At 36.5% G+C, this 19,326-nt stretch overlaps 1 protein-coding gene across 2 annotated transcripts in view; it reads left to right on the forward strand.

The window, feature by feature from the left end:
- Positions 1-3,936: 3,936 nt before the first annotated feature.
- LOC129455469 (casein kinase II subunit alpha) overlaps positions 3,937-19,326 on the forward strand; it is a 15,564-nt gene continuing 174 nt past the window's right edge. Inside the window, exons 1-14 of one of the 2 annotated variants that reach the window (XM_055220201.2) lie at positions 3,937-4,070; positions 6,189-6,268; positions 9,120-9,250; positions 9,512-9,623; positions 12,078-12,179; positions 12,375-12,425; positions 12,515-12,574; positions 12,658-12,741; positions 12,987-13,097; positions 13,190-13,291; positions 13,516-13,616; positions 18,619-18,767; positions 18,848-18,974; positions 19,122-19,326. The exon at positions 19,122-19,326 is cut by the window's right edge and continues 174 nt beyond it. In XM_055220201.2, coding sequence (XP_055076176.1) covers positions 9,150-9,250; positions 9,512-9,623; positions 12,078-12,179; positions 12,375-12,425; positions 12,515-12,574; positions 12,658-12,741; positions 12,987-13,097; positions 13,190-13,291; positions 13,516-13,616; positions 18,619-18,767; positions 18,848-18,948 — 1,074 coding nt within the window. In that variant the 5' untranslated portion in view covers positions 3,937-4,070; positions 6,189-6,268; positions 9,120-9,149 and the 3' untranslated portion in view covers positions 18,949-18,974; positions 19,122-19,326. The remainder of the gene's footprint in view (positions 4,071-6,188; positions 6,269-9,119; positions 9,251-9,511; positions 9,624-12,077; positions 12,180-12,374; positions 12,426-12,514; positions 12,575-12,657; positions 12,742-12,986; positions 13,098-13,189; positions 13,292-13,515; positions 13,617-18,618; positions 18,768-18,847; positions 18,975-19,121) is intronic. The other variant, XM_055220200.2, reaches the window with a different exon arrangement.

Genomic DNA, 19,326 nt, shown 5'->3' on the forward strand with positions numbered 1-19,326 from the left:
CTGCCAGTCAACGAGCGGCATTATACTCTCTCGTTTATACAGGCGCTGCAGCTCCCCCTTGTGTTTTCTAGAGAGATATGCAATCATTGCGGTGATCTGAAATCATTGCGATGAGACGATTATTTAATCATTGTGACAGCCCTACTCCCAAAACTAAGACGAAATCTCTTGTAATCCCAACCAGAGACTCATCCGTCTGTGGGCATTCGATCTTTTGGCTATTTTTCCGTTTATCAGACCGAGCTCCTGCCAATGGAAATGAATGGGCCGTCTTTAGACAAGACAGGAAGTCTGCCCATCTGGGTTTTACCTTTCGTGAATTTCTATGGAAAACGGACCGGGCCGCTCTGGAGCAGAACCGGGGGTTAGAGTTTTGATAATGGGAGAAAGTGTTCCTGTGTAATAGAGTTACATTTGACATGTCCTCCGCTGTGGTATTTAGGAGCAGCCTTGGCTACTATCAAAGGAGCTCTCTGTCTGAACGCTAAAAGGATTTTCTCTTTAAAAGCGTAAATGGATAATTAACCATTGAGGATCCCTTGCTAGACCGCATTACGGCCGCTTCGCTGTCTTTTCAAGAAACACATTCGTGAGGGAAGTCTTTGAAAGCTGGTAAGGTCAGATTTACATGTGTATGTGAAACAGGCCCATAGGGCACACACAGGACCTCTGGATTTTCCTTTTGAACATGGAGGCTGAAAGGAAATTACAGAGACCATACAGAGTACATAATGCATTCATTCGTGATTGAAAAAAAAAACAATCCAAGGCACTTTAGGATGGAGAAAACCACCTCGCTCAGGTTACAGGACCATCAGGATCAAACCTTTGTTTGTTGTGGTGTATTGGCAAGATTTCAAAAGCGAAGCCATTAATAAACGTACAATTAAATTAATTAAGACCAGAGGGTGTCAAGACCAGGACAAGACCAATACTTTTAGGGGCCGAGACCAAGACAAGATTGAGACCAAAGACAGTCGAGAATGAGATAAGACCAAGACCATCAAAAAATGGATGGAATTACATCTTAGATATTGTGGGCTTTGGATTCATTTTGTTGACAGATTTCATTTTGGACTATCCTCCATTCATCTCTTACCAGGACAACAGTAACAGAAGAAATCAAATAAGAAATAAGTCAATGATTGTTTTTAAAGCCAGATGTTTTTTATCCAATCACAATAATGATATTACCACAAAAATCTGACCCAGTCTCACGGAGTTTGTATAAATACCACAAAGTGTGCAAAATCGTGCAATACATATGCCAAATTCCAATTTGGCGTGTATATGATAATGCCAGTCCTTCCCATTCACATCACTTTTTATTTATTGGTTTCTCAATTTTTTGGGTATTTTTTTTTACCATTGTCGCTTGGGTTAGAACAACTTTTTGTTACATAAATATGACATCCTACCCCAAACCCCAATTCTAATCCTAACTCCAAGCAACCATGGCTTAAAAATAGACAAAAACATGGAGAAACCTGTATATTAAATAAGCTCCTTAAGCAAATATCAAATCTAACCCTAAACCCAAGCGAAAAAAACAGAAAAATTCCAATAAAGAAACCAATAAATAAAACAACAAAAAAGATGCGCCGTTTAAGTGAATGGGAAGGACTGGCGTATTATATATACACACCAAATTGGAATTTGCCGTATGTATTGCACGATTTTCACAAAAATCTGACAATGCACCAGCCATTTATTGTAATTCCCACAGTTGTGGTCTTGACCGGTCTTGAAATAAAACCACGAGACCACTAAGTCTGAGACGGAGTCGAGACAAAGATGAGACGGAGTTGAGACCTAGAAAAAAGAAGTCACCGGCCGCCACTGGTGCTTACCATCATTTATCAAAATATCTTCATCATTATCAGAATACTTCCATAATATTTGTTTATCATAGAAGTCAAATGTTGTGTTCAACAAAATACAAATAAAAAACTCATGCAGGTTTAGAACAACATGAGAGTAAATGATGACAGAATTGAGTGAACTATTCCCTTGCGGCACTAAATATTAACATCTGAGATATCAGTATGGTTAAAAACCTTTTTGCATGGCAGTGTTGACATTTGCATGGAATCAAAATTAGATAATCATTTTATAATAAATAAGAAGCAAATATGAATGTTGTATGATTTGAGATGGTATCAGTTTTCCTGATTGTGTTGTTTAAACCCTCTGCCAACTGAGTAAGTGAACTGTCATAATTTCAGAGCAATTTCCATTGACTTCCATCATCATGGAAAAATTATACCAGCACATACCAGACAGGATTTATTCAGCGGCTGATGAGATTGAATCACTTTTTAATATAGACAGAGTATCACATGAGACTGATGGAGCTCAGGAATAATCTATGGTGAATTACTCGGCATTAGATCAAGTAGTCAAGGTATTCAAATACAAAGCTGCATGTCTTCATTCATATTATCACAGATTTTCTAAATTAAACTCACTGAACAGTTTGATCAAGATTGGTGTTCTGCAAAGCAGTATATTGTTTTCTTTTTCTGGTTATAATAATAATGGCTAATAATAAATAAATAAATAATAATAATAATTCAAGATGTTATGAATCTGACATTAGGTAAAATGGTTTTAAAAACAAAGTTAACTCTGGGAGTTTAAACGTGACTGTCATATAAAACACTGATTCAGATTTACTGTCGAAATCAATTAAGTGTCTTCTATCACTTCTCTTTAGAGTCCAAGTTCACATTAGGTTAGATTATAAATTGTAATGGGCACATAAATTGCCTGTCATCCGGTAAATCCTCACTTTTCTTGACAGACACTGTGTCAGACAGGACATTATATGAGCTTTATAATCTGCTAACAGTGTCACACTTCAGATCTGTTTCTCTGGTATTTTAATGAATGTTGGAGGTGTTGAATAGCCAAAGAACATTTCTGTCAAATAAAAGACCATCAGCTTGGCATCTTATTCATTCTGCATTCAGTCATGTGATACTCAGACCTACATGACCTGCTGAATCACTTGCATTGCTGGAATTCTTGTCTATGAATATATTACATTCTCAATCAGATTAAATATCCATCCATCCATCCATCTATCCATCTACCTTGCACGTGTACCTTTACATTTATGCATTTGGCAGACGCTTTTATTCAAGCGACTTACATTGCATTACAAGGTATACATTTATTCAGCATGTATGTTCCTTGGGTTCGAACCCATGACCTTCTGCAGGCTCTGTTATAAGATTATTACTATAGCTTTTGTAAAATTAAGTCTTAAGTCTCTTATAGTTTTTCACAGTCGCTTTGGTGCATTTCTCACACCACTATTTACATTTACACAACAGTTAATGCAGTTCTCAAAACAATTAGTACAAAACCTAGTTGATAACCTGCAAAAGTGTGTCACTTGCTTAAAATGGACAGGTCATTTCTCAAAAGCAAGTATTCATGTCAATGAAAGTGTCAGTGTCATCAAGATGAAAAGTCCTGACACCATTATTTATGAACAAGATGAACAAGTTAAATGGCTTTGTCATGTTTTCATTATGACAGTTTACTCTATGTTTTCCAATGCAAAAAAGTCAGATCTTGGTTACACTACCTGAAAGCTTAGGCTTTTGCAGGACATCCATGATGTTGTGTAGTTTTTACAAATTGTTATGGTATGAAATTGTTAAAAATGATAGAAATCCTCCAAAGCGACTCTGTCTAAATGCGAAATAATCAAATGACCTTTTCATAGTAGCATCAAAGTTAGATCATGTCAATAATAAATACATCAAGGTTATATTTTCACATAAGGATATTTACATTATTTAGGATCTTTTTTATTTTTTTACAGACTGGTTTATATTTAACGAGAGGAAGACATTCGTTTTAACTGGTTGCGCAGAGTGGGAGCGCTGGTTTTTGACCATCATGGCTTTAGTTGATAGTGGGAATCTTTGAAATCAGAGCATCTTTGTGCGGAAGTCAGTTTGAGTGCGCGCGCCGCTGTCTCGCGCCCCCTGTAGGACCGGAAGAGAGTCGCGTCTCCTCGCGCTAACTCCGCCGCCATATTACCACAGAGCTGAGAGGTAATGCAAACCGCCTTTAATTTCAACGATTTATGCTTTATAACACGAACTTCTACCCCGTACAGGATCGTTTCATCACTGCATGGACCGTGTGGAAGTTTTATATTGTGTTTTCTACTTCATTGGGTCTTTATAACGCGTTTAATCTGTAGATATTGAAATGTTAGCATGGCTGTGGCTAACGTGATGATATGCGAATGATATCAATGAGAAACTCGATGAATCGTTGGATATTTCATTGTGCTTAACATCTAAATTATGTCTAAGATAATCCTAAGTGTAGGTTTATTTCAACATGTACAAGCAGTATGTCTGCAAATGTTTAAAACTGAGGAAGGTTTTAGTTTAGCCAACTGATGCTCTCCATTCAGATCTGAATGAGTTAAAGACTTAAGTCAGATCTTATGAATTTATTCTTTTATTTAGTCTTTTATTCCATCATAAACATACAAAATTATATTATCTTCAATCCTTTATTCTAAACCCTTTTATGATATATATTGAAGCTTAAATTGATGTTATAGACATATAAGTGGTTTATTTTATTAAGTGAGATATTTAAAATATTGGAGGTATTGAGTTTTTTTTTAGAGTCCAGTATCGTGCTGGATGATGAGAAACTGGTTTGATGGTTTAATCTGGGGAGAAATTGACCCCAAAACAATTAATTTCACATTTATATATTCTTCCTTCTTGGTATTTGTCTTAACATGGTGCTGAATAACCTAGACAACTTTATTTGGTGCACTTAAACATGACCAAAATGGTAGGTATGCATCTTACAATGATTTAAGACACAAATAAGGTTAGGTTTGCTAAAAATATATGGTCATGTCAAATACTGTAGTGTATGAATATTGTTTTAAAAGTTTATTTCAAGTGTTCATAGAGAAACAACGTTTTATATTAAAACCAACAACATGCTTATTTTATAAATCTGGTTAATGCCCTTCAAACTTAATTGCAAAATCATGAATGTTTTTAAACAGGTCTGCCATTGGTCTATTTAACCAGTAGTCCTGCCTCTAACAGAGTAACATGCTGCGTCCGAAACCGCATACTTCCATACTATATAGAAGGTGAAGTAGTGCTTTTCGCCTACTATATAGTATGGAAGTATGCGTTTTTGGACGCAGTGATAGTGTTTATGATTTTCAGGGGCTTAAACCTATGAATGGCTCATAGTCATTTCTACATTAGGCAGTGAATAACATTGGAAAAAAAGACACCTGTTTGCTTTAATTTAGATTAAATAAAAATTATTTTATTTCAGTCAAGTCAACAAAACACAGACCTGTCAGACATCCACTGAATGTTTACATTTTTAATTCATATTTGTGCATTATTGTGTCTTGCGTTGTATTTTCAGTGCTGTACTCCGTGCCAGTGGCCTGGTTTTATTAGGGTTGGATATCGTAAGAAATTTTTAGGTTCCAGTTCTGCATAACGATTCATGGTTTTGATTACGATTCCATTAAAATAAAAGAAATATGAAAAATAATGCAAAATACTTAAACAATACTATTTGTGTTTGTAAATCACTGACAAAATATTTAAATCTAATGTGAATTGATATTTAAAGTCACTATATCATTTATTCTTGTTAAAGTAGTAGTGGTGAAGCGGACATGTTAAGAGCAGTAATTCTCATTCTCAACATTCGAAAACACTGCATGGTTTAAGATTTATGTCGTTGCTGGAGCAAGTGTTTTGTCATATTACTTGTACAGCCGCCTTTGCAGGTTACACGTTGCTTTATCTTTATACCTTTGGAAATTAATTCACACTTTTGACTTTCTTTTAGACATGTTTAACACTAAGTATAGAAAGCATACCTCAGCGGTCGTAAGTTGCGTTAATTTTGTTGCGTGACTAATATTAATATTCATGAGGTTTAAAGTTACCGCTCCCTAAGCTTTGCCCGTGCATCACATCGGAACCGCTTTTTAAACCGAAACTTGAAAATTCTGTGCGGTTCCTTTTAAAAAACAACTGGTGCTTCTGAATAACAACTGGTTCTCGGTTATCAACCCTAGGTTTTACACACAGATTTTATTCATACAAATCACGTGAGATTTTTGTGGTTTTTAATGTTACTCGCTTTGTGTTGCCTTGTAGGTGTGTAGTGTTTCACCCTCTGGCCAGTACCACGGTAAACCAATCAAGATTCCAGAGGCTGCCCGCAAGCACTGTTTCAGGTAAAAAAAGGCTAATTTAAATAAAATTAGCTCATATTTTACTCATCCTGTAGCCATCCATGGCATTAACTTTCTTCTTTCAGTCAAACACAGTCAGATTTTTAATAAATAACATTCTTACTCTTCATCTTTATAATGGCATTGGATAGTGCCCCATTTGACCTTATCTCTCTCGTGAACAAGCATACGGCTATACATTATAAAGTTTGAAATAAAATTATTCCTTATGAAAAATGGGGCACTATCCAACGCTATTGTAAAGCTGGTACTGTGTTTGACTGAAAGAAGAAATTGATACACATCTAGGATGGCTTGAGGGCGAGTAAAATATGAGAGTTTTCATTTTGGGAAAACTACAGTATTTGACATGTGGATAATTTTAAGACAGCTTTTATGAAAGTTTTTGATCCACTTCAGATGTTGACTAGTGTATTTGAAGAGTTTGGTTCCAAAACGCAATAAATCCATTTTGACAAATTTCAGTAAAAACGTGTTTTCTATACCAAGAAAGTGGCAAGATGAAAACCACTTTCTGTTACAAACTTTCACATAGCGTCTTTAGGTAATTTAAACATAAAAAATTCAAATCCATAACTTAATTTTCAAAGATTTATTATAAAAACGAATTATTTTTCCCACCAAATACAATAAATACATGACAAGTTTTTTTTTTCAAAATGCTATAAATCTACTGAATCAATAGCCTGTATAAATCTTTGCCATGTTATATTCATTTAGTTGACTAGTGGTATACACTGATAAAAAATAAACATTAATGGCATTAATCAAAACACTTACTTTGTTATATTAAGAACACATTGCTGCGGTTATACTTGACGTCGTCGCTCAACATTTTTCAAAGCGATCCACTGTAAAATGTTTTGGTCCTGCTCGATTTTCGTTGACTTTGAGTAAAATTATGGAAAGTTTTTCATAAGATCCCCTGGGCTCAGTGTGTTAGCATGACAGAAGCTTGATGCTGTCAGGAGAACAAGCACCCGTCTCCCGAGTGCCTCTCGCGTAAATTATTAGATGTTGACGGCTTACATTTGTTTCCCGTCACAGAAAACCATCACAGGTTTATCAATGCCATTAAAGTATTATTTTGCTTTTGCTTGTTTGTTGATCACGAAGTACAAAGTAGATGAGGAAAACTAGGACTGGAATGGTGCGCTGTAATTTGTGGAGCGGATTTATTGCATTCTCTAGAAAAGGGGAGTGGGGATTATCGCGTTTTGGGAAACAAGGGAGAAAAGATGACAGAATAACACGGCGGATATTAGATTTTGCATAAAATTAAGAATTTACTTTTAAATGCTGACCTGAAATAATACTGATTCTGGCAGTAACTCATTTTTTTCAATAATGGCGTTTATTGAGTTTTGGAACCAAACTCTTAATTTCTTTAAACTTTCTCAAAACAGTGGATAACTTGTTATAAAGATGTGTCTAATATTTGATCCTCATCCATGTCTAGATTAGATGAAATTTTTTGAGGACTGTGATACAGATCATGTCTGCTAGTGAATAATTCATTAAAAACATGTGATATCAGCTTTAGCACTGTGCTTCTCCCATCGTCAGAGTTGGGAATCTCTGGAATGGTGCTTAAACACAAAATCTCATCTAGCAAAAACGATCCATTGTTGATGATGTTTAGTATCATTGTGTGTGAATTCAGAATGCCTGCTTGACATCTGCAGTACCCATACTTTTCAGATTAATCAATATTATTCATAGAATATGTTCGTTTTAATCTTGTGCAGTATATATTTAGTAGGGTTGGAAAATTCCAGGAATTTTCATGGCTAGAAACTTTCCATGGCAATTAACGGTAATCTATGGGAATTAATAGGAATCTATGGGAATTAACGGTAATATATGGGAATTAACGGGAATATATGGAACTTAATTCGAATAAAATGAGTTCAGCTTTGCAGCGTTAGCTTAAGCAGGCATAACTAGGTATTATTTAAGAAAATGGTATTGGATCAGTACATGGGTTCAAGTACTCGCCGATTCCGACGCCAGAAATTTTTGTGATAACCTTATTGTCTATAACAGGGAACTTAAATGTAGTTTAAAAATTAATTTTGTTTAAAACAAGAATAAATGCAATTTAATTTGTTTTTCTACCCTGCATGTTCCTCAGTCACAAGAATTTCAGATGAAATAATCTCGTGTTAAGTGCAAGTATCAGGATTTTTTATGAATAAAAAGTAAAAAAAAACAGATTTATTAAATCAAAGAACAATTTATTTTAAATATTTTTGTTTAATACACACTATTGTTCAAAAGTTTTGGGTAATTTTTTCCCTTTTTTATAAACTTTATTTAATTTTTAAAATTTGTATTACCTTGCAATCATGTCTGCTTATGACCAAACAAAAATGTGTATGTATGTTTGTATATGATAGTTTATATAAATTTCCCTACATTTCCAAATAATTCTCATAATATGTATTCTCCAATTTGGAATATTTCCAAAGTTCACCAGTTTAAGTTTCTATGGAAACTTTCTACAAACTTTCCGGCCCTTTGCAACCCTAATCGTTAGACATATTGGGAAGCAGACTTCCTGAAACCCCCTTAAATTTGGTCAAATCTGTGTGTGTTTTCAACCCTCAAAGAATGCATTGACATTTTTTGGCCCGCGGTGGTCTTATCTTTTTCCTATCTGACCAGAGTTTCAGTACCTTGATCCAATTTAAAAGAAAGCCAGGGGTCCGTAAAGCCCAACTTCTTAATCATCCAGTCTTCTCTACTGTGAACCAGGTCACAAGTTTAAGGCTATGGTTGCTTTCGGCCTGATAACTCTGTCATGTATTGATTCTTTCCTGTGTTATCACAGCCCTGACAGGAGCAGCCACACATCCAGATCATGTCCGGCCCTGTCACGAGTCGATCTCGCGTTTATCCAGACGTCAACACACAGAGACCTCGGGAATACTGGGACTATGAATCTCACGTCGTAGAATGGGGGTGAGTGGAAAACCGGATGTTATGCATGTGATACAGTAAAGTTAATGTTTTGATTTGTCACTGAAGTAATTCAGGCCTGTGTCATCAAAGATGTTTTTTTTGTATTCATATGTTTAAGATTTAATGTATTTGGATTTGTGTGATGTGGTGAATATTGAATCTGTTTTAAGAGAGACACCACAAAGGCATTGACATGATATCAGCGATGTCTTTGTTAAAAATGCTCAGATTTGGTGTTTATTGTGTTGATCTTGTCTACAGGAATCAAGATGATTATCAGCTGGTGCGGAAGCTCGGCCGAGGAAAATACAGTGAAGTGTTCGAAGCCATCAACATTACAAACAATGAGAAAGTAGTCGTCAAAATACTCAAGGTGAAGAGCTGACCATCTTTCACATAAGATTGTTGTTCACTGCAAAGCCAGTTTACTGAATAGAGACCCTAGACTTCATGTCCCATCCTGGTTTCATTTTCAAAGTAGGTCTTCTAGATAAGCTTGTTTGTGTTATGGCAGAGAAGCAAGAATGGTATCGACACCAAACCCGTTGGCTGGTGTTCAGATCCACAGGCGCCTGAGCCATTCCTCCTCCTGAGAAAGCTCTCGATTCTCATGATAACACTCGACGAGCTGAGAGCTTCTTTTCAAACAAAGTGATAAATAGTTTTGAAGATTAGTGCCGTTGTCATGTAACGTAACCAGCCGTGTTTAATGAACTTCCCCTACCTGGAGACACGAGGGATGAAGCTGTAAATATGAGTCTAGACAGGTCAGATAACCTCAGTCAGTCGACTTGTTTCAATGTTTTAGGAATTTTCAAAGATTGGAAATAGTCCTGGTCACTGGTCTTGTCTGTGCATGATATTATAAAGAAATACATACGCTTTATTAATGTTTCTTTAAAACTGCAAGACTTTCACTGATAATGTGAGGAAGGGACAAAATACATTTATACAGTTTGTCTAATTTTATTAGGGATGCACAAATACAAAATGTCTATGCTGATATCGATGTTCGATTGTTTGTTCACAAAGAAATTAAATTTTTCTATTATGGTATTTTTACAAATGACTTATCTGTGAGCGTCAATATTTGCCTTCATAATCTTTAATCAGAAATGCAAATCTCCTCTCCTCCTTGAAACGATCTCTCTTTACTTCTGGTCATGAGGTATGGCGGGAGGGCAGGACCCAGGAAAAAATAGCAGGGATTAGGAAGTAGGGATGCACCTATATGGATATTTTGGCCGATACCGATAAGCGATAACTCTTTAAATTTGGGGGCCGATAACCGATATCTATAGGCCGATAAATATTAATATTATTTTCACAATAAAAACTCGCAGACATCTTGTCTTTGCGCTAGACTAGCATACTCTTCTTAAGCCCGCAACATGGTCATCTTCGTGCTATGTCACAGAAAGCACCAATCAAAACTCCACATGGCCAGCAATGAGCAAGTGAAGTGGTTCAACAAACCAAAATAATCCATCATTTATCGGCGTTCATTTATGGGCCTAATTTTGCTATCAGACCGATAACCAATAATATAAAAAATAAGCAGTTATCGGCCGATATATCGTGCATCCCTATTAGGAAGTCATGCTGATATATGTTCAATTGTTAGCTAGTAATTTCATGTTATAAAAATTGGGCGTGTTGTTATGATTGACATTTGTGATTGACAGCTGAGCACCCTTTTGGAGCTACGAGGGAAGATTGAAGATGTATATAGCTATTAATTTTCGATTTCTGTGTTATTTCACACCGGCAAAATTAGTTTTATTTAACTTTTCTTATTTTAGCAAGCCAGTAAAATTAGACGTTTAAGAGCGTGGTTGAATTCGGCGCGCGAGCATTTGGGAGGTAGTTAGATACTGCGCCTCCACCTCTGGGCTCCACGAACGATTAATTCTGCGCACGCCGTGGCTCCAAACTGACGTTTTTGCGTAACATGTCAGCGCCCAGGGTCATACATTTTTCGTTCAGTTCATTACAATGAAAGGAAGTGGCGTTGCGTCGTCCATTTTTTTACAGTACAATTTTTGATGGATGATTTTAAGTCCCACCCTACCTTTTTTTTACTTAGAAGCCATTTCAGTTGGATATGTCATGCCGGGGAAAATAAGACAATCGCTACTTCATTTCATTGTGACTTTAAAATGACATCTACCGATACGTATTTTATCCTTTTGATTGCTAGGATATAATCTGCCCTGATCATTGGTTGTTTTTAAACAATCGGCCGATAGAGGGGGAAATGCTTTTATCCGCTAATACTCAAATATATGCCGATATATCGGTGCACCCCTATTTTTAAAACAGGGTTCCCACGTGTCCTTGAAATCCTTGAAAGTCTGTGAATCTGGGGGAAATAATTCAAGGCCCTGGGAAGTTTGTGAAAATAAACATACATAGATACATGTCATTGAAAGTGCTTGAATCAATTTTTTTCTGGAAAAAATTCATATTATTCCCCGTGTAGAGTAGGACTTTTTAAGCACACGTGCTAAACTGTTCACTTTAAATGCTTATATCTTCTGTATGCAAATGTTGATTCATACCAAAATGCTTTTTTGCATAGTTGTGTTTGACACATGAAAATGTCTCGGGTTACGTATGTAACTGTTGTTCCTTGAGAAGGGAACGAGACGCTGCGTCTCCCTTGCTATACTTTCCTGCGTCCCTGTAACGCCGTCTTTGGCAATATTTCAGATTTTTATATTTCTACTTTTAATATTTCGTTAACTGGACAATTTCACATTACAGATGTTAAAGCTCACACTTTTTGTTAATAGTTTTATGTTGTACTTTTTCTTTCTGTGTGCAGCCAGTAAAAAAGAAGAAAATCAAGCGGGAAATTAAAATTTTGGAAAATCTAAGAGGCGGCCCCAACATCATCACACTTCTAGACATCGTCAAAGATCCCGTGGTCAGTCGGGTTACCTACACATTTCTCTACTTTTATTTTGTGTAGCTATTTAATTTGATTTCTTTTCATACTGGTGCTGGCATATTGCAATGCACTAAACATGTAATATTTCAGAGCATATACTTGATTTTATGTTATGTTATAGTCAACATCAAGTAAACATCTAACTCGAGTCTCTTATGTTTCTCTGTGCAGTCTCGAACCCCAGCTCTGGTTTTTGAACATGTGAACAACACAGACTTTAAGGTAAAACTTCAGCTGGCTCGTTTTTTTAAGATTAAATCCATCAAACCTAATCGTTTCAGCTCAACCTCTTCTTCTTGTTTTTCTTAAAGCAATTGTATCAAACGCTATCAGACTATGACATTCGGTTCTACATGTTTGAGATCTTAAAGGTAAGCTGACATCCTACACATTCAGATATCATGAAGGATAACCAACTTATTGCATACATGTGTTGGTTTACTCTGTCTTTTAGGCTTTGGACTACTGCCACAGTATGGGAATCATGCACAGAGATGTGAAGCCACACAACGTAATGATTGACCATGAACACAGAAAGGTACCACCTTCCCACCACCGCATCACATCGGCCACGTCTGATTTGCTGAGATGCCGCTTGAAGCGGAGCTCCCTTGCACCAATCAGGAAACAGCATATTTGTTGCCGTAACAATAAGCAGCAAATCTTAATCTTTTCAGTGATGCTCTTGTGTGGCACTGATCACAAATCACACCTTTGTAATGCATGTAAGCATGAATTATTTCAGATGTGATTCTTTACTAACCGTCTGTGTTTGTTGTTTAGCTGCGTCTGATAGATTGGGGGTTAGCAGAGTTTTATCACCCCAGTCAAGAGTACAACGTCAGGGTGGCGTCTCGATATTTCAAAGGACCTGAACTGTTGGTGGACTATCAGGTGAGAATCAGACAAGATGTAGATTTATCTTTTTCTATTTATTCTTCACTGTTGACTCGTATGTTTGGGAAATCTGTTTGTTTTGTCTCCAGATGTACGACTACAGTTTAGACATGTGGAGTCTCGGCTGCATGTTGGCAAGCATGATCTTCCGGAAAGAGCCGTTCTTTCACGGACACGACAACTATGATCAGGTGAGAGCTTTTGAGTTTAAAGCCATTAACAGTGAGTCTAGTTAATCTTTCTTATATTTTATAAGTTTGTTAGAACTGAGAAGTCTGTTTGAAACCAAACCGAACATCATGACTGTGTATTAAGGGTGGGTTTTAAATTTGGCATGTCACTGGGAAAGCTAGTGGCTATGTCTGTGATGCGCTGCTGCCCCCTGCTGTCTGTCATCAATATTGTGTCCTTTCAGCTTGTACGGATTGCCAAAGTCCTGGGTACAGAGGACCTTTATGACTACATCGACAAATACAACATTGAGCTCGATCCACGATTCAACGACATTTTGGGAAGGTATATGTGTGATGCATGCTTTTGTTTATTGACATAGTAGTTTTCAACCCAATCTAAAGGCAAGTCATGGTATAGTCACAAAATATTTGATTTATTTGTTTGTATTCATTTTATTTTCTGTTTTTTTGTCATTGAGCACCAATTTCTATAAATAGTTTTTCGTGTCCATAGCACGACTTTTATGTATTTTCTAGGGCTGTCAATCGATTAAAATATTTAATCTAGATTAATCGATTCAGGGTTCCCGCGGGGTCTTAAAAAGTCTTAAAAAGTCTAAAATTCAGAATGTTAAATTTAAGGCCTTAAAAAGTCTTAAAAACACGCAGATTTTTATCCCAGGTCTTAAATTTAATTTACCCAAGTCTTAAATTTCTTACCTCTGTTCATTCCCGAAAAGCGTTGTCCGCAGAATATAAAATAGTAATTTAAAACGCTGAAGAATTAACTTAATCAGTGGCAGAGGCAGAAAGTGTATGAAGGTGGGTCTCTAAAAAAAAAATCGTTCCGCACTTTGTCATAATCCACGCAAATCGTGCCATAAGCTATATTTCAGGTGTTGTGATCTGACTGTATACTGTGGATTTGGCGGAAAACAATCCTTAAATTTTGTTTTGTATAAGCAAAAATCTTTTTCGGAGTAATTTAATAGCCCGTGGTTACCTGAGCATTTGTTAGCTTCTGAAACATAGACAGAAGCGAACAAAAATCAACACTGCTTTATTGAAAATCAACTTAAACAGTCGGGTCGTCGAGTCACGAGCCACCAACAGCGTGTCAACTTTAGTGTTACACAGTTTTATATTTTAGACTTTAATATTGCTCTCTGCTGCAATGCACTTGAACCTAACGCGCTCCCCCTTCAGATCTCCACAAACAGCAGCGATTGACAGACGGAAAGCAAGAAAGTACCGTAATAAACCATATATTTCCAAAAAGTGCAATTGTCTTCTTTTAGGAACAATTCAAACTTTTTTGATAGCGCAAATGCTTCAAGAGTTACGGTTAAATGAACAGCGGTAGAATCAGAGCTGCAAACGGCATCGCCTGGTTTATTTAAGTTAAATGAGCATTACATTCGCAAGTCATAAGCATATTACAACAATTAACGATTAACTAAGAATATTAATCAATATTTTAAAGTTAATTTCAAAGTTAATATTCTGAAATAAGACCGTTTTTATGACGTATCCATCTTAGAAATGCGACCCTTCGGAGGCTACAGCCTTCGGATTGAGAAACGGTCTTAGTGGATAATGTTAGCAACACATATCAAACAGCCTTTTAATGGTAAATTTCGTTTTCTTAAGGCAGATTAATCCGTTATTGTGTAATTAGAGAGGCTATTGAATGTGATGGCTGTATATAGTGCATATTTATGCATAAAACGTATGGGTGAAGTGTTTTTGGCTCTGTGATTCTGTATTCAATTAAATGCAATAAATTAATTTAATAAAATATTAAATTAATAAATAAAATGCATATATTAATGCTTTTAGGGATTAATAATAATTGAAAGTGATCTTTTGTTCTTTGTATATTTATAAATGAAACAGGCACAGCACACAGTCAGTTGTACATTATAAACATGCATAAACATTATTGGGTGGTTTCCCGGACAGGGATTAGTTTAAACCAGGACTAGACCTTAGTTTAATTATGACATATAACTAGTTTAAATAAACATGCCTTACTAAAACCATTACTTGTGTGCATTTTGATGTATTTTAAGATATGTCAGAGCAAATTGTTTTCAAGTTTGGAAAGCTCTTAAAACTAGTCTAATCCCTGTCTGGGAAACCTCCCCTACAAGCTTACGTACTACACAGTGTGATGCATTTTAAAGCTTTAAAGTTGTATGAGGCAGTGTAAAACTGGGCACAAACCAGCGGCTGACCATACTAACTGATCTTATATTAGTGGATTTTATTTGTCAAAAAACATTTGTTAATAGAATTTTATAAAAATACTACTTACACATATTAGTGTGATATAAATATTGTAAATCAATGCATTTCTTGACTATTAAGTAAGAAAAATTACAGCTCTTTGCCTCTAACTCAATGTGTTTTAATGGGTCACTATGAGCTTCCAGGAACTAACTGAAGTCTCTATGAATCACGTGACGCCCAAGCTTTTTGGGCTTCCATTGTCAGAAGTGTCTTCCTAAAGTGCTGTGGGTAGAATTTGTCGCCGCCAACACTCGCTGTCTAATAGGGTTAAGGATAATGAATTTCCATGTATTTTGATTATCTGTTTTAAAACTGTGTTCATTTTATATGTTTCTATAACTGAATCAATAAAAATAGAACGTTTTGAGAATTTCTGAGATCATTCGAATGCTTCTAGTAATGTGTCGTGTTGGTCTTAAATTTTACTCATAATGGTCTTAAAAGGTCTTAAAAAGGTCTTAAATTTAACTTGCTGAAACCTGCAAGAACCCTGTCGATTAACTCGAGGTTAATCACAATTGTATGTTTATCATAAGTGAAACCATACTAACATACAGCATAAAGAATATAGACATATTTCAAAGACAGTAGAGAAGTTTTTAAAGAACTTGTTTGTCTATTAAACACATGGAAAAAAGAAGATAAAACCACAGGTTCCCATTAGTTCCCCCTTTTTTTTTTTGCACAGAGCAATTAACTTACACCTGTTTACATTTTCAACAGAAGCATCAGGCAGTGTTTTGTATATGAATTTTCCTTTCAGAAGACATTTTTCTTTCTCCATTTTTGTTTAATGCTGCATCATTTGTGACCCAAGCTGGAGTCGGAACGAGCAAATTTTCAGAAATCAGTTATTTATATTTTGACATTCTCTATTAAAACTTCAAATGAATGAATAGTTTCTGACAAAACATGACAGAACTACACCTGTTTGAAGTTGACACAGTCAGCAAAGTTGATTTTGATAAAAAACGAAGATTTTTTTAACCTCCTAACACCTGGATGTCCACATACGTAGACATCCATTTTTAAGTTGTTTGCCCCATAATACTTAATTCTGTGTAACTGTTGTTCACAAACCTGTACAATTAAACTGCTTCATATTCACAGAAACATATTAGGTTATTATATTTATTGGTTCTTCCTAACCCCAAAATAGCTGGAAGAAATCTAAAAAAACCAACAACGCTCGGGTCTTAGAAGGTTAAGGTTATAAAACAAAATCACCACATCCATACCTTAAAATCACAGATTAAACTAATAGATTTGACAAACACAAAGTCAAAAACAATTTCAAACAGATATTTTTTTAAACTAATTTTGTGTAGATGTGTATATATCAGGTCGCATGAGGAAGATCGTTTTCAAGTCTTGTCGCTCTTAATAACTCTTTTAACATTAATCAGGTCACAAATTTTATCTCCCCTAATAATTAGGGCTGTAATGATTAATCGTGCAAATGTGCATTTTCTCATTGAATGAATTTTAATGAATTACGTTGAAATCTCGGCACATTCCACAGATAGGGGGCGCTCTCGTGCAGAAACTCCCTCAGAATCGATTTCAGACAGGCCTTTTTAATGGGACACGATTAATCGTTACAGCCCTATTAATAATTATTTTATCATCAAGCAAGTCCTGCACTTTATTTTTTGTAATTCCTGCATACGCACAAGTGGATGGACACGCACCCTTTGTCTATTAGTTAAGCATTTAGGACGGTACAAATTAGAAATTGTACAAAAAGATCATTTTAGATGTTCAACGACTATTTAGAGCATTGGGATCGCTAGACGAGGACTTAAAGGAATAGTCTACTCATTTTCAGTATTGAAGTATGTTATTGCCTTGACTGGGAGTTGTTGATGCATCCCTCTGTCGTCTGTGTGCGTGCACGTGGGCGCTGGAGCGCGCTGCGACGCTTCGATGGCATTTGGCTTGGCCCCATTCATTCGATGGTGCCATTTGGAGATAAAGTTAGAAGTGACCAAACACATCAACGTTTTTCCTATTTGGGACGAGTGGTTGTACGAGCAAGTTTGGTGGTACAAAATAAAACGTAGCGCTTTTCTAAGCAGATTTAAAAGAGGAACTATATTTTATGGCGTAATAGCACTTTTTGGAGTACTTCGACTCGCCTGAAAAGTCCGCTCCCCTTCTCACTCTCATAATGGGGTCGAAGTACTCCCAAAAGTGCTATTACGCCATAAAATATAGTTCCTCTTTTAAATCTGCTTAGAAAAGCGCTACGTTTTATTTTGTACCACCAAACTTGCTCGTATAACTACTCGTCTTAAATAGGAAAAACGTTGATGTGTTTGGTCACTTCTAACTTTATCTCTAAATGGTACCATTGAATGAATGGGGCTAAGCTAAATGCTATCGAAGCGTCGCAGCGCACTCCAGCGCTTACGTGCACGCACACAGATGATAGAGGGATGTATCAACAATTCTTAGTTAAGGTAATAACATATTGTAATATTGAAAATGAGTAGACTATTTCTTTAATGTACTAATTTTTGTGAACACCTCCAACTCATTTAGACAGCACTGGTCACATTTACAATCTAAGGCTGCGTCTGCTGAACTATGTGCTAGACCAAGGGTCAAACTGAAATTGTGCATCGTGTTAATTGCACATTAATAAAAATAGTGGCGTTAAAATTAATTTGCGTTAACGCAGCGCTCTGACATGTGGTGCTTACGGCGACCCGAGTTCGATTCCCGGCTCGTGGTCATTTGCCGATCCCATGCCACTCTCGCCTCCCTGTACTTTCCTGTCCTCTCCTTATTCACTGTTAAAAATAAAGTCAAAATGGCCAAAAATAAATTAGATTTTTTTTTTGACAGCCCTAGTATTTTGTCTCTTTTTAAAAAAAATACGGAAAGATGATTGATAGAAATTTGTGCAGTGACATGAAAAAAATCATGTCCATAAACATGAATAAATAAATCAAATATATTGTGACTATACTATGAAATGCTTTGAGATACGGTTGCATTTTTATTACATTTATTGTTCTCTTTCCTTTATTTGTCTTCTCTGTGTCCAGACATTCTCGGAAAAGGTGGGAGCGTTTTGTCCACAGTGAGAACCAGCATCTGGTCAGTACTGAAGCTCTGGATTTCCTGGACAAACTTTTGCGCTATGACCACCAAGCTCGTCTCACCGCCCGCGAGGCGATGGATCACCCGTACTTCTGTGAGTGTCTGACCTCTATATCAGAAGATACGGGAATAACTAAAGCAACTTTATAAATCTGTGTATGTGTCATTTATCAGATCCCATAGTGAAGGACCAGGCGAGGATGGGCTCATCTTCAGGACTGTCCACTGGATCCACTCCAGTCAGCACATCCAGTATGATTACAGGTGAATCCTGACAGCTTCCGACTCCATCCCAGCATCAGTCAGTTTTTCCTTATATTTCACTTCATCCTGATCTAAAGTCGTACTCATCTTCTGAATTAGGATTGTTCTCGTAGAAAAGCTAAACTGCCCCGTTTACATTCGTTATTACTTGAATAATGATATAATGGTGTTTGATCGTCCGTAGGAGGCGTCACATCCATGTCTTCAGCCCAGCCGATGGCTAACATCGCAGGTTCTCCTGTCATCTCGGCCCCCAGCGCTCTCGCCGCTCAACTTCCCGCTGCCGCCGGAGCTCAACCCTGAACAGACTCACTGACCGTCTCTCTGTTCCTCGGCCACATTTTTATGAATGTTAACAAACTAGAGAGAGACTCGATTAGCTTTCGTTT

The sequence above is a fragment of the Misgurnus anguillicaudatus genome, chromosome 20 (genome assembly GCF_027580225.2).
Source record: "Misgurnus anguillicaudatus chromosome 20, ASM2758022v2, whole genome shotgun sequence".
Taxonomy (NCBI): domain Eukaryota; kingdom Metazoa; phylum Chordata; class Actinopteri; order Cypriniformes; family Cobitidae; genus Misgurnus; species Misgurnus anguillicaudatus.